This window comes from Nomascus leucogenys, chromosome 16 (assembly GCF_006542625.1).
Source record: "Nomascus leucogenys isolate Asia chromosome 16, Asia_NLE_v1, whole genome shotgun sequence".
Lineage (NCBI taxonomy): Eukaryota > Metazoa > Chordata > Mammalia > Primates > Hylobatidae > Nomascus > Nomascus leucogenys.
In genome coordinates this window covers 25873219-25900844 of record NC_044396.1, presented here as the reverse complement: position 1 = coordinate 25900844, position 27626 = coordinate 25873219, and the positions used below count along the sequence as shown (strand labels likewise).

General features: G+C 38.5%; 1 protein-coding gene across 1 annotated transcript; it reads left to right on the top strand.

The window, feature by feature from the left end:
• CHMP4C (charged multivesicular body protein 4C) lies at positions 1 to 26967 on the top strand. Its single transcript, XM_003269499.3, has 5 exons — positions 1 to 363; positions 20463 to 20640; positions 22820 to 22934; positions 25596 to 25749; positions 25934 to 26967. Exons 1-5 carry the CDS (start codon positions 174 to 176, stop codon positions 25996 to 25998), a joined length of 702 nt encoding a protein of 233 aa, XP_003269547.2. The 5' UTR covers positions 1 to 173; the 3' UTR covers positions 25999 to 26967.
• The last annotated feature ends 659 nt before the right edge of the window (positions 26968 to 27626 follow it).

Here is a 27626-nt window from a genome sequence, read left to right as displayed (position 1 = left end):
GAAATGCCCTGGAGTGTGTGTCACCTGTCCAGGACGACTTGTTGATTCCCAGGAGCGTCGCCTTTCCGGTCTGGGTCCCCGAGAGGACTGCCTTGCTCACCTGTCCCCTCGGCGCGGCCCCGGGGAGCTCCCGAGAGGCCCCCGGGATCGCTCTCCCTCCCAACTCCACAGCAATGAGCAAGTTGGGCAAGTTCTTTAAAGGGGGCGGCTCTTCTAAGAGCCGAGCCGCTCCCAGTCCCCAGGAGGCCCTGGTCCGACTTCGGGAGACTGAGGAGATGCTGGGCAAGAAACAAGAGTACCTGGAAAATCGAATCCAGAGAGAAATCGCCCTGGCCAAGAAGCACGGCACGCAGAATAAGCGAGGTAGGCTGGGGTCTGGCCCACAGGCGGGAGCCCATCTACCTCTAGCCTTTCCCTTGAGGACAATCGGCCCACACCACTGAGGTCCCCAGGTGGCCAGGTTTGCTCCTGCAGTCTTTTCTAGGAACTGGTACTGACTTAGGGCACTGACTGGAGTGAGTTGAGCTAGACGCTGGCACTGATGGCAAAATGTAAGGGGCCGCTAAAAATCTCAGTAATCAAGATGAACAATGCTTTAATACAATACCTAAAGGATTCAGAACCAATGCCAAAAAAGAAATGATGAAGAAAATATCAAAATTTTAAATAAAGATAGGATTGGTATTGATTTTTTTCATTTGCCTCTAGCTCTTATATTGTTATGTACAGCACTTCTTTATTTAAAATTATTTTTTATAATGTGATGATTTGTTCATCGTGGATTTTTTAGTATTAATTTTGAATTTTAAAAATATTGCATTAAAATATTATTTGTCTTGATTACTGAGTGTTTTTGCACCCCTGTAAATTTTGCTCCTGGTTCAGCTTTTTCCAGGCCAGCCTTGCTGACTCCAACACTAACCATGAAGTTTTCTGCTGTATGTTTGCATATTAAATTACACATTTTAACTTGCACGTAAATCTTCAGAAAAGGATATTCTAGTAAGTTGTGGTTTACCTTGCTCCTCAGCTGTGGAAAGCTTTAGCTGGATGTTCGGCAGTTGAAGTCTTAAAAAAAAAAGGTAGAGGAATTAATTATTAAATTTCCTATCACTGACTTTCGACACACACAAGAGACTTTGAGTCAGTAATGATTCTTTCTTGGTGTTCCTGTTGCACCTTGAACACCTGTTCTTTGCCAGAGTTAATTGATTTCCTCAGTATACAGCTCCTTCTATAGGAATACCTCTAAACAGCACCTGTGGCACAGATGAAAACTCAGTGAGAAGTTGAAGTGATTTGCTCTTGTAACACCAGGTTAATGGCAGACCCAGAAAAGGAAGTGGCAATATAGGACTCTGCTTACCACCAAATCCAAACATTTGCATCCTCAAGTTGGGCTTCTTTAGTCATAATGAAGCCTTGGGAAGATTTGGCTCACTCTACAGGATGCTGCCATTGTTTAATGCAGGAAAGGAATGATGTCTCAAGGAGATGACCTTGAGAACTCTGCCTCTTTCCGTAAAAGTGTGTCAGCTGCATTTATGCCCACTTACTACCAACAATAAAAAGGCTGTTTTATTGCGTATAACTTTTGTCCATATTATAGCCTGTTTTAGAGGTAAGTACTGATTTCTACTTTTACTTTGTGTCTGAAAATATTCTGGGAAGTTATTCAATGGCAATTTCTAAAGAAAGACCATGTCATTATGGCTTGCTAAAAATGTTGTTGGTCATTTTGTTACTTGGCCCTTCCTCTTCAGTTTGATACACACTCTGACATTTGCTTAGTGTCTGTCAAGGGTTTTCTTCCCTTTGCCATCTATTTGGATCTGTGTATAGCTTTGTCTACCATGGTTGCTCAGCAAATATTGGTGGTGGTGGTTGTTGTTTTGAGACAGAGTTTCACTCTTGTTGCCCAGGCTGGAGTGCAATGGTGCGATCTCGGCTCACCGCAACCTCTGCCCCCCAGGTTCAAGAGATTCTCCTGCCTCAGCCTCCCGAGTCGCTGGGATTACAGGCATGTGCCACCACACCCAGCTAATTTTATATTTTTAATAGAGACGGGTTTTCTCCATGTTGGTGAGACTGGTCTCGAACTCCCGACCTCAGGTGATCCACCGCCTTGGCCTCCCAAAGGGCTAGGATTACAAGTGTGAGCCACCGCGCCCGGCTGACTTTGGTTTTAAAAATCTGAAAAATTGACCATTTCCTTCTAGGAAGTGGTAAAAATGTAAATTTGCTTTCAAAGACAGAGTGCAAAATAATGTGGGTTTTATTGATTTTTTTCAGAAGTACTCTTCAATTGGCAATGCACAAAAAATCGATCTCAATTTGACTTTATGAATAAAGACAAAAAATTTAAAGACAGTGCTAATTAAGACTACCAATCTAACTTCCTTAAATCAAGAAAGTTATAGATGCAAGTATGAATGGCAAATAACTTTTCTTTTTTTTTTTTTTGAGACAGGATCTTACTCTGTCGCCCAGGCTGGAGTACAGTGGCAGGATCTCAGGTCACTGCAGCTTCCACCTCCTGGGTTCAAGTGATTCTCCTGCCTCAGCTTCCTGAGTAGCTGGGATTACGGGCATGCACCACCACACCCAGCTAATTTTTGTATTTTTAGTAGAGACGGGGTTTCACCATGTTGGCCGAGCTAGCCTCAAACTCTGGACCTCAAGTGAACCTCCTGCCTCAGTCTCCCAAAGTGCTGGGATTACAGGTGTGAGCCACTGCGCCTAGCCCTAATTTTTAATAGAAAAGTCATTAACTCTGTCCTTGGAAGCTTCACTGATGTTAGTGTCTAGAAACTCCCAGAGCTTCTAGAGTGACTCTGGGAGTAAGAAGAGGCTGGTTAGCATGAGGTCATCTGTAATCTAAGCTATGGAAAGAATTCAATCTTAGGCTCATGCATTGGTAACACGCTCAATATCAGAACCTTCTAAATAAACCAGATAACTTCATATACTTCATAACTTCATATACACAGTTAACTGTCTTCTGTTAGCCACCAAGTGATATAAAATAGTAAAATAAAACCTGATATACTTACTACTAAATGGCCTCTGTGTGGCACAATGCCGTTGCTAGAATGGCTGTAATTTATATGATAATCAGGGTGACATAATTTATGTGCAATTGAAGTTTTATTATTAGAGATGGTTGGTCAGCTAATATATTCTCTGAATGGCCAGGTAGCATTATACCAGAAAAGGCCACACTCCTAGCCACTTCACATTCTTCAAACATCAATTTCTCTACAACAACAGAAGCTTTGACAGCATTCTAAATGTCAAAATGAGTTTTACTGGTAAAATGAAAAACTTTTAATTAGCATAATAAATGTTAGAAATGGGGCAGGACATGGTGGCTCATTCCTGTAATCTCGGCACTCTGGGGGGCTGAGGTGGGCAGATTACTTGAGGTCGGGAGTTTGAGACCAGGCTGGCCAACATGGTGAAACCCCATCTCTACTAAAAGTACAAAATTAGCCAGATGTGTTGGTGCGTGTCTGTAATCCCAGCTACTTGGGAGGCTGAGGCAAAATAATTGCTTGAACCTGGGAGGTGGAGGTTGCAGTGAGCAGAGATTGCGCCATTGCACTCCAGCCTGGGCCACAGAGTCAGACTATGTCTCAATAAATAAATAAACAGATAAATAAATAAATGTTAGAAACGGAATCTCACTGGTGAATTTTTTTGAGACAGTCTCGCTTTGTCACTTAGGCTGGATTGCAGTGGTGTGATCAGGGCTCACTGCAGCCTTGACCTCCAAGACCCAAGTGATCCTTCCACTTCAGCTTCCTGAGTAGCTAGCACCACAGGCACGCACTACCACACCCAGCTATTTAATTTTTTTTTTTGTATAGGTGAGGTCTCCCTGTGTTGCCCAGGCTGGTCTCAAACTCCTGGGCTCAAGCAATTCTCCTGTCTCGTCCTCCCAAAGTGCTGACAAGAGCCACTGGGCCTGGCCTCATTGGTGAAATTCTACATATTCTAAATATGTGGATTGCTACAACAGTTTAGAGACACTTCCAGTACCCTCCCCACCCACCCCCTGTATGAACAGGGTGAATCTACTAGATGTGTAATTAACTTAACACTAGAATGGTGCCTGAAACTAGATTTCAAATCAGTGCAGTGTCCAGTCCTTAGTTTAGGTGGGTTTCTGATGGTGTGCACCTCTAATAGGGCACAGCACCTGCCAGGGAATGTTGCTGTCTTCCTCAGTGAGCCTTTCATGCAGGGTGAATTGGAGCACCTCAAAGTACCTGGAGTTGGGACTTCATTGAGCTCATGGGACAGGTTGGCAAATTATTTTTTATGCTTGCCAGTGTATGTTTGTTTAATAATGTATATGCAGAATTTAGTCTGAAACTTGCTTTCATTACAACATCACAGCAAGGTAGTACAGGGGTAGCTAATTCTTCTCCCTTCAAATTTATTTGGCAGTCACCATCATCATCCAGCAAAAAGAACTTGAGTAAACATGAATAAATTGATTTTGCAACAGTTGCTATCCAAGGCTCTATTGATCCAAAAGAGTAACAGTTGGAGCTTGAGTTATAATTTGGTTAAAAACTTTAGGAGGCCAGAGATTCTTGAATGCAGTTTATTTAGATTACTATGCTGTAACTCTTGCTTTATAGGTGGTAATCTACTTTGTGGAAAAGCAAACTTTTTATATATCATTTAATTTTTTGTTCTACTTCTTCTGAGCACTGTATCTTAAAGTCACCTGGATGCATGGGGCCCACCCCCATTTATTCTGATATAATCGACTGGAGTGGGGATCAGGCATCTGTTTTTTTTAAAGTGCCCTCACCTGATTCTGACCTGTGGGCCAGGATTAAGGATGGGAAGCCTAAACCCATAGGAATGTTAAGGAGGTGGAAAAACAAGATCTGTTCCTATCCCAGTGCTTCCGGCCTTGGGAGCTAAAAGGTACCAATATCTCAGCACACTGCAGAACTCTCCTGCTACACTGATCTGGCAATATACACCTTACAGGTCACTATTCCAGCTTCATTTATTTATTTATTTTTTGCTTAAATATAATATCCCAATCCATTTTTTTGCACATTTAATAGAAAGTATCTTGGTGTTGTAGTTAAGAGCCTGGGCTTCAAAGCGGACAGCCAAATAAAGTCCTACGTTTGATTTCCATCCCTGCCTGGCCACTTAGTAGCTCAATGACCTTAGACCAATAATTTGACTTGCCTCATCCTGTTTCCTTATCTGCATAATGGCAACGATGACATAAATCCTCAGAGTTGTGGGGATGAATGACATTATTGGGTAAAGCATTTAGTGCAGTGCTTTATAAACATTAGCTCTTGGTACAAACTAATTACATTTTTAAAAGCTGTACTTGGCCCAGTTTTTGGCCAAATTTGGTCTTCTGGAATACCGTCAAATAAATCTACTTCATCTGTTCTCTGAAGGCCTTTCACATATTTTATGACAGCAATCAATTCTTCAAGTCTCCTGTTCCTTGCCTACCTTTTTCACCCTCCTCAGTGACTCCTTACTGTGCTGAGTTTTTCTCACTAGGGGCAGGTCAAGGATGAGGCAGGTGAGATGCCTAGGACACAATTGTGTGACCTTGAGAGTGAGTGCTTCCTTGCAGTTTGCACCCTACATTCCTCTTTTCCCCCTCATCCTACTCCTAGCTCTGTTGCTTGCCTTATCCCAGGCTTAGCAGCAACTCCAAATATGTAAATATGTGAAAATGAGTGGATCTAGTGTGGGGTTATCTGTGGGCTGATGAGGATTAAGGGTTGAGATGGAGAGAAAGCAAATTTGGCCAAAACCCCTACTCAGTATCATTACACACGATTCCAGTGAAAATTGGGTTCAGAGGCTGTTCTATCTCTTCATCAGGTGTCCGTTTGGTGAAGTGGGTCTCAGGGACAGAGAGTCCTCTATTGAATAAGCTCTCTCACTTTGAAGCCTGGACTGTATTGGTAAGGATGAATTTGCTTTCAGAATCATGATGTGGACTTGATCTTCTTCGGAGAGAAGGAGTGTGCACAATTCCACTCTTAGCTCAGTGGGAAGAACCTCCTCGGTCTCTTAATTTTGCTTTTCATCATAGTTGTCATAGAGCTCAATTCTGCAGTCCTCAGACACTGCAGATCAGAAGGACATCTGTGTAAAGAGATTCAGCTAGTTGAATGTCAAACTAGTGATAGCAAAACCATGGCTCAGGTAAAACGACACAGCCATAGACTGCAAGAGCTTGATGGAAGTTCCCCTGGGAGATATAACTTACCTAGTAACCTCTATTCTTAAGACAGTCTCTCAAAATGGTCTACTCAGATCACCTGCATCAGAATTCCTTCTGTATATTTCACTCATAAATATTCACTAAAGATTCTAATTTAGTAGGTTAATTATAGGGTCCAGAAATCTGGACTTTGAACAAGTAACTCAATGACTGCTCCCCACTTTGAGAATCTAGGAAGTATTATTCAATGAGCTGATAAACTGGAAGGGATTACTCTCTATTTATTCTATTTTCTTCTTCACCCATTCGTATTGTTTCTCCCTTCCTCTATCATCACTCAGATAATTGGATGAAATATCTATCCATCTTTCCCTCTGCTTACTCTTTTTTTCTTTTTCTTTTCTTTTTTTTTTTTTTTTTTTGTTTTTTTTTGAGACAGAGTCTTGCTCCATCACCAGGCTGGAGTACAGTGGCGTGATCTTGGCTCACTGCAACCTCTGCCTCCCGGGTTCAAGTGATTCTCCTGCCTCACCCTCCTGAGTAGCTGGGACTACAGGTGGGCACCACCAAGCCCAGCTTTTTTTTTTTTTAATTTTTAGTAAACATGGTTTTCACCGTGTCTCAGAGTTATCCAGTATTCAAATTAGAATCAGTCATTAAAATGCATTGCTTTGTGTGCCTTTGATTTTCTGATTGTTTTGTACCATACTCAGTATTTTAAGGCCTGGGGGGTGGGGGTGGGGGTGGAACAAAAAACTTATCCCCGGGGCATTAACAACAAATACCTAGGCCAGATCTTACTCCCCAGTCAACTACCCCTCTCCTGGAAAAGACAGATCAATGGAAACATGATCCTCCCCTCAACCTTCATCCCTAATTTCCCTCCCTTACCAGACGCTCCACTTGGGCTTTCACCCCACAGTGGGGAAACCTGAGACATGGGCACCTAGCCCTGGGAACCCTCTTCACTTAAGTCGTTGTTTTAAACTTTGAGCTTCCCCACTACCTCCCTCTCTTCTCTGAGCCGTTGCAAGGATCCAATATAGACTAACGCTGCACTTGCACCCTTAGTTACTGGCCAGCACAGAGTGGCCTGGGCTTGTTATTTATTTTGTTCTGTTAATACAGTCTCAATTTGAATATGATTTTTCAGATACCCATTTCACTTGCTTTTTTCCCATTGGATGTGGAAAGAGTTAAAACTCCCAGCCAAATTACTCCCCACACTCCCGTGGAAATCAATATGTTCAGCTGCATTTAGTATTTGACGTTTATTTCTATTAAATATCCTCTTATTTTCAGTTGTTTTAGAATTAAGATTTTAATTCCAATTTTATTGTCTTATATGCAAGCTGTTTCTTTGAGTTAAATTAGCCACAAATTTGATCTGCAGCCTCTATTGTTGTTGTTGAAATTGTTAAAATATTGAATAAGACAGAATCAAGGACAGAACCTTGGCATGCTACTAGAGACTTCATTTCAGGATGGCCTTTGCATGATAGCAACCGTGTTTCATCTGCTGAGGCAGCAGTCCCCAACCCTTTTGGCACCAGGGACCAGTTTCATGGAAGACAATTTTTCCATGGCTGTTTGGGGGGCGTAGGGGGAATGGTTTTGAAATTAAACTGTTCCACCTCAGATCATCAGGTACTGGATTATCATAAGAAGTGCACAGCCTAGATCCTCACATGCGCAGTTCACAATAGGGTTCTCGCTCCTATGAGAATGTAATGCCGCTGCTGATATGACAGGAGATGGAGTTCAGGCGGTAAGGCTTAATGGCCTGCCACTCATCTCCTGCTTTGCAGCCCAGTTCCTAACAGGACATGAACCGGGGTTTGGGAACCCCCGGAGCTAAGGCATAATCCCAGTTTGACAGATCAACACTCAATGAATTCAGATGTTCATCTAGCTATAAATACTCCTGACCCACATTTCTAGTCCTTATCATCTTATTTCTCCAGCTTTTTCTCTTTTATTCAGCAATGCCCTCAATATTCCTTGTGAATAATATTCCTAAAACTGAACTATATTTACACACCTGGGGTTCACAAATGCTGGCTTCTGAACTGATAGTGTGTTACCTTCATCAGATTCTCTGGAGAGCTTTTTAAAAATGCCACACCAGGAGATTCTGTTTCAAGGGATCTGGAATAAGGTTCAGGATCTTGGTACTCAAAGACTGGGTGATTTTGAAGTGTGTAATGCTTGGAGGCTAGTGGATGAGCTACAGTTTTTCCTTGAGTCAGTATCCAGCAACCAAAAGAAAAGAAGCCTATGAAATTATTCTGGTATTTTTCATAGCTGTGAACTCATATTGGCTTAGAGTAATCATCATCTTTTAACTCCTCAGAAACTGGAGTATTTTTGTTCTAGAATTTTGCTTTTAGTGTGTGTGACACAGTTTGCTGATGGATTGTAGCAACTTCTAGAAGAGCAATTGCTACTGTTTCTTATGTTATATAACATTACGTCTGGTTTTTTTTTCATGAATTTGGAGCAGTATTGTAAATATTTAAACATTTATTATTATTCATTTAAATTCCACAAGGATGAAAGGCACCACATTGGGGGAAATATTTACATTAAGCAAATAATATAATTCCGTTCATTTATACTATTTTGCAGTTTATTGAGTCAACCAAAATAAGGTAGAATAAGTTAAAAAAGGTATTACTAACATCATGATTTGACAAAGTCATAGGATTTACACAGTTTCAAGGAATTATGGCAAGAGAGTACTGTGAGCTTACGTACAGATGTGCTTAGTACTACTGGTTTATTTCTCAGTACTTAGGACCACTTATTTCAGGTGATTTTTTAATATAAGAGAAAAGTACTGGATACTCTAACCAGTGATAAATAAGACAAGGGATCTAATACTCGGTTAAAAAAAATTATAAGGTTTGGCTTTGGGGGTCAGCTTTGGAATGGGTAAGAAGGATCTATTTTGACATTCATTTTTTGTACTATGCCTAAGTACATGTGAATCTATTTGTACTTTTAAGGAATAAAATTATCACAGAACTTAAAATATACAGATGATATTGTTGATTTATTTTTAAATGTCACATTCTCAATCTGCTTTAGTAAACTTAACTAGTTTCATACTTTTCATGCATACTGGTAATTTTAGTTTCTCCTACCTTCTCTGCTTATCATTTGATAGGAGTTTTAACAAATACACAGTTTAAAAGTTTGCAGAAGAAAAAACAAAATTAAAACAAACAAACAAAAGTCTGAATTAAGTATGAAACATACAGTATGCCACTCTTTGAATAATTGACTTTTCCTGTACTAGACATTTTGATTCTTTACTTCAAGCAACTGGTGCTGATAGGGAATTGCTTGTTGGAAAGAATTAGGGCCCTGTTCAAAGCTTCTAAGATCACGGTTTAAAGCAGTAAGAGCTATTATACCTAGACCAATGGCTCTTTTAACCACTGCTAAACCCTTTTTTCAGGTATCTCTCATTTGTAGGAATTTCCAGGTAGCTAGAAGCCCCCACTACTATCGCTCTGCACAACCTCCATCATCTCTTCCCCAATCTACTAATCTAGTGACTTAAAATACCAACACTGTAATCACTACTTGCAAAACAAAACAAGCCCCCCAAAAGCAAGCAAACGAGAAAGGTAATTTTAAAATTACGGGCAAGGAAAAGTAGGTCATTCTCTGTTAACAGTTGGGAAGCCTTGCATTAAAAGTTAAATTCTTGATTTAAAAATTAAAATTCAATGTAAACTATCTAGCTTAAATGAAATAAAGTTTGCATGTGTATGTTTAGCCTAGATGGAAATTTAGAGAAATAAAGTTATGCAACTAAATATTTAACAAGCACTTTAGACATTTTATTCTTTATTTAAATATGAAGTCTTAGTGAATCTTTTTGGCTCTATCACATGGTGTTATATGCTACATAGTCATACTGGGTGCGTCTTATTTGCTGTAGCAGTAACGTTGTTTAACAGGCCTTACTCGCTTAGCAGTGCTATTTATATTATCATTTCTTTCCATATATTTAATATCTATAAAGTGAAAGTAAATATAACCTTGGAGTTTGAACAAATTTTTTTTTTTTTTGAGACGGAGTCTCGCTCTGTCGCCCAGGCTGGAGTGCAGTGGCGCTATCTCGGCTCACTGCAAGCTCCGCCTCTAGGGTTTGCGCCATTCTCCTGCCTCAGCCTCTCCGAATAGCTGGGAATACAGGCGCCCGCCACCACGCCTGGCTAATTTTTTGTATTTTTAGTAGAGACGGGGTTTCACCGTGTTAGCCAGGATGGTCTCGATCTCCTGACCTCGTGATCCGCCCACCTCGGCCTCCCAAAGTGCTGGGATTACAAGTGTGAGCCACCGCGCCCGGCCTTGAACAAAGATATTATTGTAACTCAAAACTTCTACTGTGTTAACTGTAGAAAAAAATTGTGATCATGGTCAACTAATTTGCAAGTATTTCAAAGACCCCATATGTAAGAGCCTATGCTTTATCATTTTGTGAGCAGTTTGAAAATGTTTATTTATGAAAACTATATTGATTTGTTGGTGTTAACTTGTATTTGAAAACATTAAAGAATAGTATAGTTCATCATGAATTTCAAGGTAAATCTATTCTTAAAGAATTTCAAATACAGTTAACTTGAGGAGCTATATTTTTTTTAAGATTTTTTGACGTTAGGGGCTCAAAGGAATAGTCATAGAACCACAGACAGTGAGAATTGAAAGGGGCTAAAGGAATACAGTTTGCTGGTTCTCGAACTTCACGTGGTAGAGCATCTGCAAGCCACAGGCACAGTACTATGATATATTGCTGCATCATATGACTAAGGAGTACTTTTTTACAAGTAGATAATCGAATCACATTAAATATATACATAATATATTATATGTAATAAATTACATCTGTAGGTACACACATCTACTTTGTAAAATTAAGCATAATTACTTTGTAAAATTAAGCATAATCAGCTACTTCTGAGTTTTTCTGTTAAATATGGTTTCGTATTTATACTTAAAAAATATTCTAGATGATAACAGGCCCACAAAGTTTACCAATCTGTGGGGTTATTAATAACACTAGCAGCAAATAAAAAACTCATTTATTCAATTAGTTATATATTCTGACTGGTAACAAACAATTAATTGGATTTTTACGAAGAATATCAAATAGATTTTAATTAATGTATTGGTATGTTGGTCAAATATGTTAATTTCTCTCGCCCAGCAATTGACTTCTGAAGCAATTAACTACAAGAGATAAGAATTTTAGTGAGTATTTAAAATAAGTCTTTTATGCAAGCATTTCTTCCTTTTTTGACAACTCAAGGCACTTTTAGATCATGAACTTCCTTTCTCAGATTTACCTTTTTTAATATTCTCTTGCATGATATCCTGGTAGCAAGAATTGCCTCATCTTCAAAAACAACCTCAAGCTCTTTAGAATGAGGAGCATCATTTCTGTTGGAAAATAACCTTAATTTCCTTTGGCCATTTGCTATGTCTCTGGAGAAGAGAGAGGGCACTGATCTGCCAGCCTATTTTTCTCCTCTTTTATACTTTATAATATTAATCAATCACCTTTTTTAAACATAAAATTCAGTCCAAAGTTACTAGCTTGCTTATAGCAATATTGCACTTCCAAATGCCCTTAGAATATCTCTTATTTACTTTCTGCAATCTCATTCCTTTTTACTGCTTTCTCAGGCATCTGCTTTAGCATCATATAATCCTATATATCACTGTTGTGTGTTGGTCTTCTTCTAGATTGCTATTTACCCTCCATGTGACATTTAATATCGATGAGACCTCCAAAAATATGGAGGTTACATATAAGATTCAGCTGCTGTGGCAAGCAGGAGTGCAAATCTTTAAAACGAAGATGTGCTCTATCTTTGAGGCTTATAGTTCCTAATTTCTAATATATCTCAGACAGAAGCTTTTCATTGGTATGAGATTTGTAGTAGGAGAAAGGGTTGGGGGATGGAAGGAACCCATTGTGTAATACCTTTTTCATCATTCATGTTCTTTATTTATCAGTGTGTTGAGTATACATATAGACAGTCACTGGGGACTTTATCTACACAGAAGAAATGTAGCCATATTTCTTTCCATATATGAAAAGAAATGGTAATGTAAATAGAACTGCTCACCGAGTAAGGCCTGTTGAACAAGGTTATTGCTACAGTGATGTCTGTGAAGCCTTCCCTTACCCTCCAGAGAGAGCCCGTAAATTACTCTGTGTACCCACTGCACCTCGTACATATCTCTTCTTATTCTCCTCTACATCTTCTCTACTACTTGAGGTAAAGAATGTAACTTACACATGTTACTATCCCTAGGAACTGTGCCTATAGCATAGTAGGTGCTTAATAAATGCTTGCTGAATGATGAATAGGTGATTGCCCATTTCATATTTTGTCTCTCTCTGAGACTGTAGCCTTATTTCTTTGTCATTCCAGTGCCTAACACAGTGCCAGGCATGTCATAGATCTTTAATACATACTTGTTAAGTGACTGAAATGAATGAATAAAGAGTATTTTTTAAAAGTAAAAAAGTTCAGTAAAATTCATAATGGGATGTCTCTGGCCAAATGAGTGTTAAAATTTTCTAATATTTCCCCAGTTATTTTCAATCTAACCTGTGACATTGAGCAGATATATTTTGTTTTTATTCCATTTGGGAAATGTCTATGATGATGCTTATTCAGATTGCACTTTTTGAAAACCAAAACAATGTGCCATAAATAGAAGGTATTGTTTAATTAATGAGGTGATTTGTATATGAGTAAGAACAGGGCTTACACTAAAGTTCCTCAAATAAAACATAATCACGAACCTTCCCAGTTAAAAGCAAAAACTGACATAAGCAATTATGTGTGACATGTCTCTTAAGCATTGTCATATCTGGGCTTACTCTTTAAAGCCTCATCTTTTAGCCCTTCTCTAGAGATCATTCCTGGGACAGAAAAAAGCTATTATAATGCGGTTTCACCTTTCAAAAACAGGTTTGTCTGTCTGGATATGATGGTTCCTAAAAGGTTCTTCCTGTGTGCTGACTAATAGATTAACAATGTGCACATTTATGCACCCCAAATGAATAAAGAACAGGTTGACTTTTAAAACCAAAATGCCCTATACATTACATGAGCAATGAAATTGAAACTCTTTTCTGCTAGTTTAAATTATTTGGCATAAATGACTGAAAGCCTTCCTCCCTTGGCAGCATAGTGGAGTTGCATAGGAATAGTTAAATTTTGGTTCAAATGGGTAATTTTTGCATTTTAGTTCCAATCCCCAATGGGCTGCAGTAAGAACTCTTCACATATCCTGTTAGCAATAGTACATAAAAGACATTGTTCTGCAACTCCACTGCTGAAGGAATATTATCACTGTTACGCAAGGAGACAAAACCCCTGGCTGTTTCTTAGCACAAAGGAATACAGTAGATTCCTTTGTCTTAGAAAGAATGTTGTCCAGATCTCATCAGCTGCTTAAAAGCGCATACAGGAGTTTGGAAGATTGAACTGCACCTTCTACACAGGTTAAATTTCATGGCTCTGAAAATGTCCTTTTTGGCCAAACCAGGAACAATGCTTGATTTGCAGCATTTGTTGCATGCCTTTGAAAAAATACAGCTGCTTCTTTCCCAAGTTGTTTATTAGGGAACAAGGTTAAGACCTGTCAAGCTCATGATGTATCAGTGGCATCATCATTTCATACAAGAAACAGCTCACTGAAAGACTCACATACACTTCTTGGCTATTTGAAACAAAAGCCTCCTGTCTTAAAGTTTGGGAGAAACTTAATGTGCCAGGCAGGAATCATAGTAAACGTCAGGTATCCTAGGACCTGATCCAGCCATGCAGAAGTTACTGGTTTCATTCACACAGGTATTTAGAAAAATGTAAAATAGCATGTAAAAATTGGGGAATTTCGCATGGAAATCAGATTTCTTGCTTCTTTTGCACATGTGGTAGGCTGGGACTACAGATCTGCAAGGCAGCCTGGCACTGAATCCCAGCAGTGCTGCTTCCATTAGATCAGGTTTATGCTCCCAGGTCACTGGGGTCTCCAGTTCTTCCTCTTGACTCCTTTATACTGAGGCCAGTGTCTGTTGCTCTGTATTGCCACCACTGCACTAGTTTTTATTTTTATAGAAGAGAAACAGCTCTCTCTTTTTCTTTCTTTCTCATAGGAGAAAAAAACAAAGAAGGCCTTTTCCCTGACCTTCTAGCTGCTTCACTTAATTTCATTATCTGCCTGGCTCATTCTGAGTTTGGGACTCTGGTTGGGCCAATACGTAGTGTGTGGCATGGGAGTTACAGTGTAAGTTGAGATCCCAAGTGTTGGTGAATTTTAAAAAATTTCCCAAATATTTTGAAAAGCAGAAACCATATGCTAACATAGGTGTTTAAAATTATGTTTAAACCAGAGCTTATTATTACTAATGACTAACAATTGTAAGGTTCAGTGTCATACCATGAGAGTCCCACCATGTGGTTCTGACAACCTACAAAGGAAATGATGCTGATAAAGATCCCTAACATTTAGTAATCACTCACTATGTGCCACTGCACGAAACATTTTATGAATGCTATTTCATTCACTTCTCAACAACTAAATGAGTTATATCTCCATTTTTCAGTAAGCAACTTATGTAAAGCCACATAGCCTTACATGTGAATGAGGGAGCCCAGATTTGAAGGTAAACAACCCTAGAGCATGATGTTCTATTGTTGTCTTCTAGGTACTACTGTTCTTGTCATGCAGGTGAGGGAACGTCACTTAAGATGAGTTCAGGTCATGCATCACGATTATTACACACAGGTACTAAGTGGTTTAGGTAGAATTAAAGCGTAGGTCTAGAGCTTCACAGCTCTACCCTTTATACCAAATTGCTTTTCTAGATTTTCAGAAAGTTATCTAAAATTAATTTTTACTAAGAAATATGACATATTTTTAAATGGAGGACTTAAAAAAGTTGCTCAAAAAAAAAAAAAAAAGAGTGATACCTTAGGGTCAATGGATACCAATTCGGTTCCAAATATGTATAGACACTGAACCAGCCTGATGAGATAGGGAGGACATGCACTCTGAAGATTCCACTTCCGGGTACGTTGGGTAGGGATGTATATTTGGAGTTTAGCTTCATAGGATACTTTGCTGAATAATACTGTTTGCTGTACCTATTGAAATGTAGAAATGTTTTGTAATATTATGTTTCTGTTATGATGAGGTATGGTAAAACAAATGGGTAATTTGTTATGCGGTAGTCTCAGAAATAAGATATGCAAGCTTAGGGCTGAGTGCAGTGGCTCACACCTGTAATCCTAGCAGTTTGGGAGGCCGAGGCAGGTGGATCACTAGGTCAGGAGATCGGACCAACCTGGCCAACATGGTGAAACCCTATCTCTAATAAAAATACAAAAAATTAGCTGGGCATAGTGGCACATGCCTGTAGTCCCAGCTACTCGGGAGGCTGAGGCAGGAGAATGGCGTGAACCCGGGAGTCCGAGGTTGCAGTGAGCCAAGATCGCGCCACTGTACTCCAGCCTCGTGACAGAGCGAGACTCTGTGTAAAAAAAAAAAAACAAAAAAAAAACAAAAAAAAATGCAAGCTTAGTAATTATGAATGTTGTATAAATTGCTACTATTTATTTAGTTGCTACATCCCTACCATTCACAGGGACTACATAAAGTGTTTTCCATAAATTATCACTAATTCTTATAATCACCCAGCCTGATATAATCCCCATTTCCAGAACAGCAACCTAAAGCTCAAAGAAGGGATGTGACTTGCCCAAGAACATACATCTGTGAAGTCATGGAAGAGGGATTCACACTCTGGTGTTGAAAGGCTACACTCTTTCCATTATATCATGCTGTCCTTGTTCTATGTGCAAAATTATCAGATTTATTCACTTAATATCTATTCATTTTATTTCTGTAAAATGGCCAATATCTACTCTTGGGATTCTTGTGAGAATTAGATGTCATAAATCACATAATGCACATAAAGCCCTTATCACCAATTTAACATATGGCAAATGCTCCATAAATGTTAGTTTTTGTTATGTATTTTGTTGGTCAGGTGCCAGGAACTGGACAAGGTGCTGGGGAAACAGGTAAATAAGATGCTGTCTCTTTTCTCCAAGGGCTTATAATTAGGCATAGTAGAGGTGAGGTAGAATAGATTTCAGAAATAATTCTACTATAGTGTGATAAATGCACGAGCAGATATGGATCCACAGGTCAGTTGGTCATTCTCCCTGTGTGGTGGAGAAAACCGTCACACAGCTCTGATTTAATGTGGTAAGCCTGTTTTTTTTTCAACTTTTATTTTAGGTTCAGTAGGTACATGTGCAGGCTTGTTACATGGGTAATCCACATTGTTGGTGTTTGGTGTACAAATGATTTTGTCACCCAGGTAGTGATCATAGTACCCAATAGGTAGTTTTTTGACCCTTATCCTCCTCTGACCCTCCCCTCTCAATTAAGCTCTGGTGTTTATCATTGTGTCCATGGATACCACTCCCACTTATAAGTGAGAATGTGCAGTATTTGGTTTTCTGTCCCTGCATTAATTCACTTAGGATAATGGCCTCCAGCTGTATCCATGTTGCTGCAAAGACTATAATTTCATTTTTAATGGCTGCATAGTATTCCATGGAATATACATACCACATTTTATTTATCCAATTCATGGTTGATGGGCATCTAGGTTGATTCCTTGTCTTTGCTATTGTGAATAGTGCTGTGATGAACATAAGGGTGCATGTGTCCTTTTAGTAGAGCGATTTATACTCCTTTGGGTATATACCCATAATGGGAGTGCTGGGTTGAATGGTAGTTCTGTTTTAAGTTCTCTGAGAGACTTCTCAACTGCTTTCCACAGGGGCAGAACTGATTTATATTCCTCCAGGTCTGTATAAGCATTATGTTTTCACCACGATCTTGCCAACATCTGTTATTTTTTGACATTTTAATCATAGCCACTCTGACTGGTGTGAGATCGTATCTCTCATGATTTTGATTTACATTTTAATTTGATATACATTTCTGTAATGATTAGTGATGCTGAACTTTTTTTAAATATGCTTGTTGGCCACATGTATGCCTTCTTTTGAGAAGAATCTGTTCATGTTCTTTGCCCACTTTAAAATGAGCTTACTTGTTTATTGCCTGTTGAATTGTTTAAATTCCTTATAGATTCTGTATATGAGACCTTTGCCAGATGCATAGTTTGTTAATATTTTCTCCCATTCGGTAGGCTTCTGCTTACTCTATTGATGGTTTCTTTTGCCATACAGAAACTTTAATTAGACCCCACTTGTCTGTTTTTGTTTTTGTTGCAATTGGTTTTGAGACTTTATCATGAAATCTTTTTGCCAAGGCATATGTCCAGAATGGTATTTCCTAGGTTTTCTTCTTGGGTTTTTATAGTTTTAGGTCTTATATTTAACTCTTTATTTCATTTTGAGTTGATTTTTGTATGTGATAACAGGAAGGGGTCCAGTTTCAATCTTCCACAAATGACTAGCCAGTTATCACAGTATCATTTATTGATTATGGAGTTCTTTTCCCATTGCTTGTTATTGTTGGTTTTGTTAAATATCAAATGGTTGTAGGTGTGTAGTTTTTAATTCTGGGTTCTCTATTCTGTTCCATTTGTCTATATGTCTGTTTCTGTACCAGTAGCATGCTGTTTGGGTACTATAGCCTTGTAATATAGTTTAAAGTCAGGTAGTGTGGTACCTTTAGCTTTGTTCTTTTTCCTAAGCATTGCTTTGGCTATTTGGGCTCATAATTCATTCCCTATGCATTTTAGTATATATGTTTTCTAATTCTATGAAAAATGATGTTGTTAGTTGAATAGGAATAGTATTGAATCTGTTAACTGTTTTTTAACAATATTGATTCTTCCCATCCATGAACATGGGATTTTTTCCATTTGTTTGTAGCATCTCTGATTTCTTTCAGCAGTGTTTTGTAATTCTGTGATATGGTTTGGCTGTGTCCCTACCCAAATCTCATCTTGAATTGTAGTTCCCATAATCTCCAAGTGTCATGGGAGGGACCAGGTTGAGACAATTGAATCATGGGGGTGATTCCCCCATCCTGTCTCAATAGCAAGTTAGTTCTCACAAGATCTGATGGTTTAATAAGGGATTTCTCTCTTTGCTGTGCTCTCATTCTTCTCCTTCCTGCCTTCATGTGAAGAAAGATGTGTTTGCTTCCCCTTCCACCATGATTGTAAGTTTCCCAAGACCTCCCCAGCCCTGCAGAACTGAGTCCATTAAACCTCTTTCCTTTATAAATTAGTCAGTCTCGGATATGTCCTTATAGCAGTGGGAGAACAGGCTAATACAGTAAATTGGTACCACAGGGAGTAGGGCACTGCTGTAAAGATACCTGAAAATGTGGAAGTGACTTTGGAACTGGGTAACAGGGAGAGGTTGGAACAGTTTGGAGGGCTCAGAAGAAGACATGAAAATGTGGGAAAGTTTGGAACTTCCTAGAGACTTGTAGAATGGCTTTGACCAAAATGCTGATAGTGATATGGACAATGAAGTCCAGGCTGAGTTGGTCTCAGATGGAGATGAGGAACTTGTTGGATATTGGAGTAAAGGTCACTATTGCTATGCAAAGAGACTGGGGGCATCTTGCCCCTGCCCTAGAGATGTGTGGAATTTTGAACTTGAGAGAGATGATTTAGAGTATCTGGTGGAGGAATTTCTAAGTGGCAAAGTGTTCAAGAGGAAGCAGAGCATAAAAGTTTGGAAAATTTGCAACCTGACGATGCAATAGAAAAGAAAACCTCATTTTCTGGGGAGAAATTCAAGCTTGCTGCAGAGATTTGCAGGGAGATTAAAGAGGGAATTACATCTATAAAACAAGAATAGGCTGCCATTTAAAAACGAGCAACTAAAAAACAAGTTTTTAGAAGTGAGAAACATAATTTTTTTAAAAAGCGTAAAAAAGTAGAATGAATATAGCTGAAGACTAAATTAGTGATCTGAAAATAAAGTCAAGGAATTCTCCCAGAACACAGATCAAAAAGACAAGGAGGGCTGGGTGTGGTGGCTCACACCTGCAATCTCAGTACAAACTGTAATAAAAAACTGGCATATTAACAATATAAAACAAAATGGAATTCAAGGCAAAAAAGAATGAATGGGATAGAGAGTAATACTTGATTACAATAAAATCCACCAAGAAAGTATAATGGCTGAGTCTCTGTGCACCATAGAAAAAGCACTGGAATGAATCAATCAAATTTGTTGCAATTACAAGAAGAAACGGACGAAAACAGAAGAGAGATTTCTCTCCAAAATCTCTGTTGTGATAACTTATCTGCTTTACTTTGAAACCATAAAACCATTTGAGTTCTTTTGCCAATTCCATTTAATTATCACTTATTTTCATATTAACATTCTGCTGCTGCTCTTTTCCTGCTCTCTCCCTAAATGCATTATTCAAAACAGATATTTTAGGGCCTTTTTTGGTTGCCTTCCAAGAGGGCTGTACTTGTTTGGTGGTTTTAGAGTGAGGCAAGTTAGGTTATCTTGTTAAAATGTTAATGGGAAGATTATTTGGTTATCATTTCTCTGAAGGCCCTGCTTTTTTCTCTCACCATTGTGCCATCTAATCCTTGAATACAACTCTAGCATCGCTGAATTCATGGAAGCTCACAGTTAGATGTAACCTCAATAGCTATCTCAAAATCATTTCAGACCAAGACGTAAAGCTCAGCATTCTAAGTTCTTGTTGCAGCTACCACTGTCTGCCTTTAAGCAAGTCGCTTCACTTACCTGGTCTCAATGAACTTGCCTTTAAGAATATGGGGCTAGAATCAACTGCCATTAAGGTCTTTACGTTTTCTAAAGTTTACTTTTCTACTGTATGATTTTTACTCATATTTTTAATTATGACCTTTTCTAAAATCTGACATTGACAAAACATTTCTATGGCATATGTTTTGGAATAGGAAAACTGACTCCATCTGCTTATACTTGCCAGATCTTTGGAAGAAAAGAATAATAAAATGTTGGAGATGGTACTAGTTGGTATAGGTAATCGAGAGGACAATATGAGTTGTTTATTTCTCAGGTTTATTTTGGTATACTCATTGTCCTTAGTTATCAGCAGGTCTAAGTCCATAGTGGTGCTGAGCAAACATCTCTTGATTTAGTGTCTCTTTCTCTTTCTTAATAAATGTGGCTTCTCTCTTATTTAGCTGCATTACAGGCACTAAAGAGAAAGAAGAGGTTCGAGAAACAGCTCACTCAGATTGATGGCACACTTTCTACCATTGAGTTCCAGAGAGAAGCCCTGGAGAACTCACACACCAACACTGAGGTGTTGAGGAACATGGGCTTTGCAGCAAAAGCGATGAAATCAGTTCATGAAAACATGTGAGTGACTCTGGTCTCCCTCTGAATCATAAATTCCCTCAGTGTTGGGAAGAACCTTTGGAACCATATGATGATTTTGGCAGGAATGGGTTTACTCATTTGAGGCTCTTTGACATGTTGAGTAAAATACTGTCTCAGAGAAAGATTAAAGGTTATAGGAACAACAACAAAAAAGACCATGAAAAAAGAAAGGGCATTCATTTTTGCCTCTAATGTTTCCCAGTTACTTTATGATTGTTGGAAACTGTACCTGTAAATATTTTAATTCTACAGTTTAAAAAAGGCTTCGATTTCAACCTGTGTGAGGGTGTTGGATTTATAGGATAGTGGCTGTCAAACTTTGGAGGGAATCAGAATCACCTGGAGAATAAATAAAGAGCACACAGATGCCTGGGCTACTTGAACTTGCAAAGTGTTTGGGTCCATGTGATTCTGATGCTAACCAATGTCTGAGAACCACTGACACAGAAGAATAGTCATGAACATGGATTTGGGGGTCAAATTTTCTGGGCTATAATCCCAGGTCAACTGCTGACTATCCCTTGGGCAATTTATTATACTTTATTCCTTATGTGTAATAAGGAATTATTATTCCTTATGTGTAATAAGGAATTATTATTCCTTATGTGTAAATTAGAGATTATAATAGTACTTACTTACCTCGTGGTTATTGTAAGATTCGATGAGATACTAGATATAATGCACTTAGTATATACAGTTCCTGGCACAAAGTGAGCACTCAATAATTAATATTCACAATTTGCTTTACATTCACACTGGGAAATATGCCTGGGACCTGATCCTTTCCTGATACTGGACGTGATAGTGGAACCTGGGGCAAGGATGCACAAGAGCAATGAGTGCCTAAGAGATGTAGACAAATTTCGGTAGAGTGGGAAAAGGTGAAAAAGGTGGTGGCTGGGGGCAGTGAAGACAACCTTGCTAACATTTTCTTTTCTGAATGATTCATTAACAATCAGCCTCCATTTTGACAGCTTCAGGGAGACGTTAGATTCATTATCAGAGTCAAAATTCTCTATTGCTTTTGGATACTAAAATGTGTCACAAAATCAGCCTTTCTCTCCAGGCAGCTTGGCAGCATCATACCATTGTATTACATTTGAGAAAAATGTGTTCCCAGGCCCGAAGTTGAGCCGTACATTTTTTCATATTCCTTTTAAAATATATATTTGTTTTATATTCAGTATAAATAGACTAATAAGGGTTAAAGATAAGGGATAGTCAGAGGGAGGTAAGAGTATTCTTTTTGATTATTGCATGAAAATATGTCAAAATAGCTCTTATAGAGTCAGAGAAACTCACAAAAAAATTACTTCCACTGGGAATCAAACTTTTGGTATTTAGGCGACTTAATAATGAGGGACATTGTCACTTCTCTTATATCCAATCAGTCTGGCCTGGTTTCAGAGTTGGAGGAATTATTCAGAGACAAGCTACTATAAAAACATACCAGAACCTGGCATGTAGACACCGACATGCTTAGGCAGTTGTTTAGGAGCCAGTGAAGCTCAGGTGTTGGAAAATGTCTTCAAAGCGGCTGTCCATCCTGAGCAGGTGGCTACCTAGATTTATTTGCTGCAGTTGCTAATTCTTCTGAGGGCTGTATAGGTTTAATCCTGCTCTCTTTAGTAACCTCTCAGGGCATCACCGCTATGCAAAAACCCTCAGGGAGCCAGGATCTCAGAGCCGCTAAGCGTAACAGAAAATAGATCTCTATACCCAGCAATTTAGCTTCAACAAAGGGCTGCTGTCAGATAGGGGCTCCTAAGAGCTGCCAAAGCTCATCTAGTTACAGTGGTCCTGGTGGTCTGTGGCGGTGTTTCCTGCAGAGTTGACACACAGCAGCACGTATTTAAATTTGTCATATGCCCTACCACACAAAATTTCAAAATGGGTCTATAAATACTGATAGTTATAAAATACTTTTATTTTTAGTGAGTTCCAAATGTAATAGGTATTAATGTTTATAATATATGGATTATTAAGTTTTTTAAATATAAGCTATCTTTAAAGTTTATAAATATCATCAGGAATATTTATCCTATTCAAATAACTAAGAATTTATATTAAATGAATTGAATTTCTTATATAGGATTATATCTACATTCATAATTATAAGTTATAATTCTAAAATGTTCAACAAAATATGATTTCCCAGGGATCTGAACAAAATAGATGATTTGATGCAAGAGATCACAGAGCAACAGGATATCGCCCAAGAAATCTCAGAAGCATTTTCTCAACGGGTTGGCTTTGGTGATGACTTTGATGAGGTACGTAACCCAATATGAAGAATGCAGGATTGTGGCTGCTATAAAGAGTAGCTTCCCGTCATATACAGTGGGCAGGTTCCCTTACTACTGAAAGAACAAGTGATATTTGTAAGAAAGGTACTTCTCTTAAGAGAAAAATAAAGTGTTAGTAGCTCTGATTTAAAGGAAAGATTAATATAGTTTGGCAAACAGCCACCTAATTAAGTTTTCAGCTATTAAGGAAAGAACAGCATGTGATTATGTAAAGTTGATGACTTTTAATGGTTGAAGCCTAAACAGCCCCATTACGAGGAACTGAGTGCTCGCACATCTGGGCAAAACAAAGTAGACTTTGTCATTCTGCATGAAACAGACGTATCATGCTCTGTAGCTGTTAAATTAGAGGTTAGGCTGCCTCTGTTTATTACTCAGGCTATGAAACCAAATAAATGTGGAGTGGCATTATTAACACACACATTCCATTTAGATTAATCAGTCTAATAATACAGACAGACTATAATTATAATGGTGATGTCTGCACTGTGAATTTCAGTTGTTCTGCTGAAAGCACACACAAGTAGGATTAGTACACATGTAGAAACATTTCCAAAGCTTGGATTAGCATGGCAAAGAATCCAACTTCCTGCATCTATGTGATGTTAAAAATAATGCATTTAGCAGGTAAGACCTGGTTCCATGGAATCCCTAAAAATGAGAATGGGGTATCAATACCTTTTAAAAATGGTGTAGACAAGGGGTCGGCAAAAATACGGCTTGCGGGCCAAATTCTTCCCATGACCTGTTTTTGTATATCCCATAAGGTCAGGATGGGTTTCACAATTTTAAAGTGTTGTAGAAAACAATGACAACAAGGACAGTATGGGGCAGAAGAAAACATGCAGCCTGCAAAGCCTGCAATATTACTATTTGGGCCTTTACAGAAAAAGTTTTCCAACTCCTGATGTAGACTAGTAAGCATCTAATGAGTACATTATGATATGGTGGAAAGGAATCTGGGCTTATGTGGACCTCTGGGCTCTGTCATTTGTTAAAAACTTTGTTTAAGTTCCTTTTACTTTTCTGACTCTTAGTTTTCTTATCTATGATAATGAAGATTATTGGATCACTGGATTATCTCCAAAACATCTTAAGTTCTAAAATTCTTTTCTCAATGGTCAAATTAGTGTTTGGTACCTAAAGGATGAAAATGATGGAGGAGATGATTACTCTGTTGTTATCGTATTGCTAAAGAAAACATTAATATGTTTCTGCTGCTGTTGATAATTATGACGAACTATTGGCAATTCTGGGCATACATTTGGCATAGGATAGCTTGTTCTGCCATTACTATATTTATGGTATTTGTCCCTAACTGTTTTGTGAGCAGAAATAGGACACCAGGGTATTCACTGTGATGTGATTTTATTCATAGAGCCTGTGGAGATCCATCAAGCACACAACTATATTGACTGTGCTATTTCATACGGCCCAATGCTCTACACCTTCATATTTTATTTTCTTTTTATGAGGCAAATTTAATAGAGGTCAGACAATCTTTAGCTTGCTGCAATTCTGATACCCACTGACTTACTCAAATGTTGTGGTTGGCTTAAATATCTTCTCTCTTTTCCCACAGTGTTATTACTCTCACTTTAATATTGGATAATTATTTGTTTATGTGCCTTCCCCTGACATTTGAGTGTAAGCTCCTTGAATATAGGGAGTGTTGATTCAACTTTGCATCCCAGCACTGAGTTCAAAACCTGTCCAGGAGTGAGTGCTCAATAAATTTGTTGAATAATGAATGAATGAATTCTCTCATTCGTTATTCATCCATGAAAGAAAAATCTACTCGGTTGAATATAAGGTGTCCCAAGTCATTTCTAATAGTGACAACCTCATAATTCCATCAATGACAAGTTCAGTTGTGACTCCCAAACTCTCTCTGAGAGGGGTTGGACTCTACTTGAGGACTTACGGAGCCAGTGAGATCTGAACTATCTGGGTCATCTCAGAATTGGCATAAGTTGACTTACATCTTTAAGGTCTCAAACTAGCCTTGTCTCTCAAAAGTTTTTGGGACAGAGAATAGTTTAAGATTAAACCGGACTCTCTCAGACTATTGCTAAAAGAAAGAAATACAGTATACCTATCTTGAATTGAACTTTTCTTAACCCAAATGCACAGCATAATTTATATTGGCTTTGGTGATTTGATAAAAGAACCATAGTACTTTTAATTCTTTTTACTTTCTGTATGTTATGGTTTTGCTATGCCTGTTGTTTTATTTCCAATAGCATTAGCCCAAAGAAAAACATTTATTTCCACCAATTAACATTTTGTGGATTCTAAACAGTAGAAAAGAACACATTGGAAAGATGACAGGCAAGGTGTAAGTTTCCCAGAAACTGTGGGGAGGTTATATATTCAGCTAGCACAAATTACTTGAATGGCTGTTTACTGAAGTATTAGAAGATTAACTACAACAAATTTGCACAACCCAGAATATTCATTTTTTAATCATTGCTCAGTGTTGCAAAAAAGACTTAGTTTTAAAATAAATATTCCATTTCACTGGGTTCTCACATATCAATTGGGTAGCAGATGTTCTTGTTATTGTGTTTGAGGAAACCCATGTCTTGAAACGTTAACTCCATAATTCTTCCTTTCTCCTGTGTTCAGGATGAGTTGATGGCAGAACTTGAAGAATTGGAACAGGAGGAATTAAATAAGAAGATGACAAATATCCACCTTCCAAATGTGCCTTCCTCTTCTCTCCCAGCACAGCCAAATAGAAAACCAGGCATGCCCTCCACTGCACATCGATCCCGAGCAGGTCTGTTACCCAGCTCAACTACATGTGGTCAGATAGTTGCCTAAAATGATAGCCAGGCCCATTCTTTTCAGCACATGTTTTTGATTTCATATTGAACACATGTTTATATGTAATTCGTACCTGTTTGCTATGCTGAAAGTGTGAATGTCACCAATTACTAATTTTTATCTATTTTATGTTCCAGCATCTTCCCGGAAGGCAGAAGAAGAGGATGATGATATCAAACAATTGGCAGCTTGGGCTACCTAAACTAAAATACGTTTTTGATACCTAAATTAATGAGCTGTAGATAAAATATAAAAAATGTTTTTGCCAAGTTCAGAAGTTAACAAAGACTCTGCTTTATAATAATACTGAATGAATAATTGTGTTTTAAGCCTCCTAAGTAAAAGTAAAAAAGGAGTCATGTATATACATAGAATCAGTGATGGAGGCCAGGCACGGTATCTCATGCCTATAATCCCAGCACTTTGGGAGGCTGAGGCAGTTGAGGCCAGGAGTTCGAGTTCAGCCTGACCAACATGAAGAAACCCTGTTTGTACTAAAAATACAAAAATTAGCCAGACATGGTGGCAGGCACCTGTAATCCCAGCTACTTGGGAGGCTGAGGCAGGAGAATCGCTTGAGCCCAGGAGATGGAGGTTGCAGTGAGCCAAGATCATGCCACTGCACTCCAGACTGGGCAACAGAGGGAGAGTCCATCTCAAAAACTAAAAAAAAGGATACATTTAGTATAGCCGGGGCCGGGGAGGGGGGAAGTAACGTTATTTCCTATGAGAATGATGTGTATCCATGTACCCATGGTAAATGTAAACACACTGTGTTTCTTTTGGGAGCCCCTTCTAGTAGAGGAGTCTTATATGAGTCTCTACATAAGTAGTTTCACTTGAGTTTTGCAGTTTGAAATCTTAAAGGAGCTTTAACTGACATTTATTATACCAATTACGCTTGGAATGGGGCAATGGATGCATTTCCCAAAACATCTGAAAGCACTAACAGCTTACATTGCTGAGTGAGAATCTCCTGGGTGTAATTCAGTCACTTAGGGAACTGCGTGAACACTCCCAGGCCGTTATGATGCTGTTATGGCTTCAGTGTATAAATGCATGAGTGTTCTTTCTGTTCTGTTTTTTGCTCTCTTGTACATTTATTTACACTTTACAGAATATTCTTTGTAAATACATAAAAATATTGGCAATTAAAAGTATATCTTGAATACAATGTTGGCCGTTATTATTTTTAAATGAAAATAAATTACAAAATTATGTATTGCCCATAATAGATCATGGACCATCAAATGACAAATATCATTAATAAGATATTTTAGTATTCTCTTCATTTGCTTACCAACATGGTGGAATGGAAAGAGCACTAGACCCAGGTAGGAGTCCTGGGTTTTAGTCCCTGCTCTGACACCAACATGAGCCTTAAACTCTCTGAGCCTTTGTTTCTTCATTGGCAAACCTAAGGATTGGACTGGATGATTTCTAATGATTCCATCATGCCACAGGCCTTTTGCACATTCTGTTCTCCTTGGCAGTCTTCCTACCCTGCACAGTGCAGGTACCAATCTTACTTATTCCTTAAATCTTAGTTAAAAATGTCCTTGTTTTGGGAAACTTTGCTTGATTGCCCAAACTCAGTTTTTCCCATTATATGCTGTTGCAGTGCTCTACCTTCTGTCATTTCTTATCATGGTTTATATTACATATTTACTTGAATGAATCTTTAATTATTGTTGCTCTTCCCTGCTGAGCTATGCTAACCATGAGGGCAGGGACTGCATTTCTTTTAGTTCAATAGTTGATTCCCAGCATTCTGCAGTTTCTCATCAGCAGGTAATCAGTCAATATTTATTAAATGAATGACAATTAACA

What these genes read in the sequence shown, in the direction of transcription:
- CHMP4C (XM_003269499.3), top strand. Translation starts at nt 174, where the DNA reads ATGAGCAAGTTGGGCAAGTTCTTTAAAGGGGGCGGCTCTTCTAAGAGC. An exon ending in CGGCACGCAGAATAAGCGAG is followed by an intron (nt 364 to 20,462) that starts GTAGGCTGGGGT and finishes TCTCTTATTTAG; the next exon opens with CTGCATTACAGGCACTAAAG. An exon ending in AAATCAGTTCATGAAAACAT is followed by an intron (nt 20,641 to 22,819) that starts GTGAGTGACTCT and finishes ATGATTTCCCAG; the next exon opens with GGATCTGAACAAAATAGATG.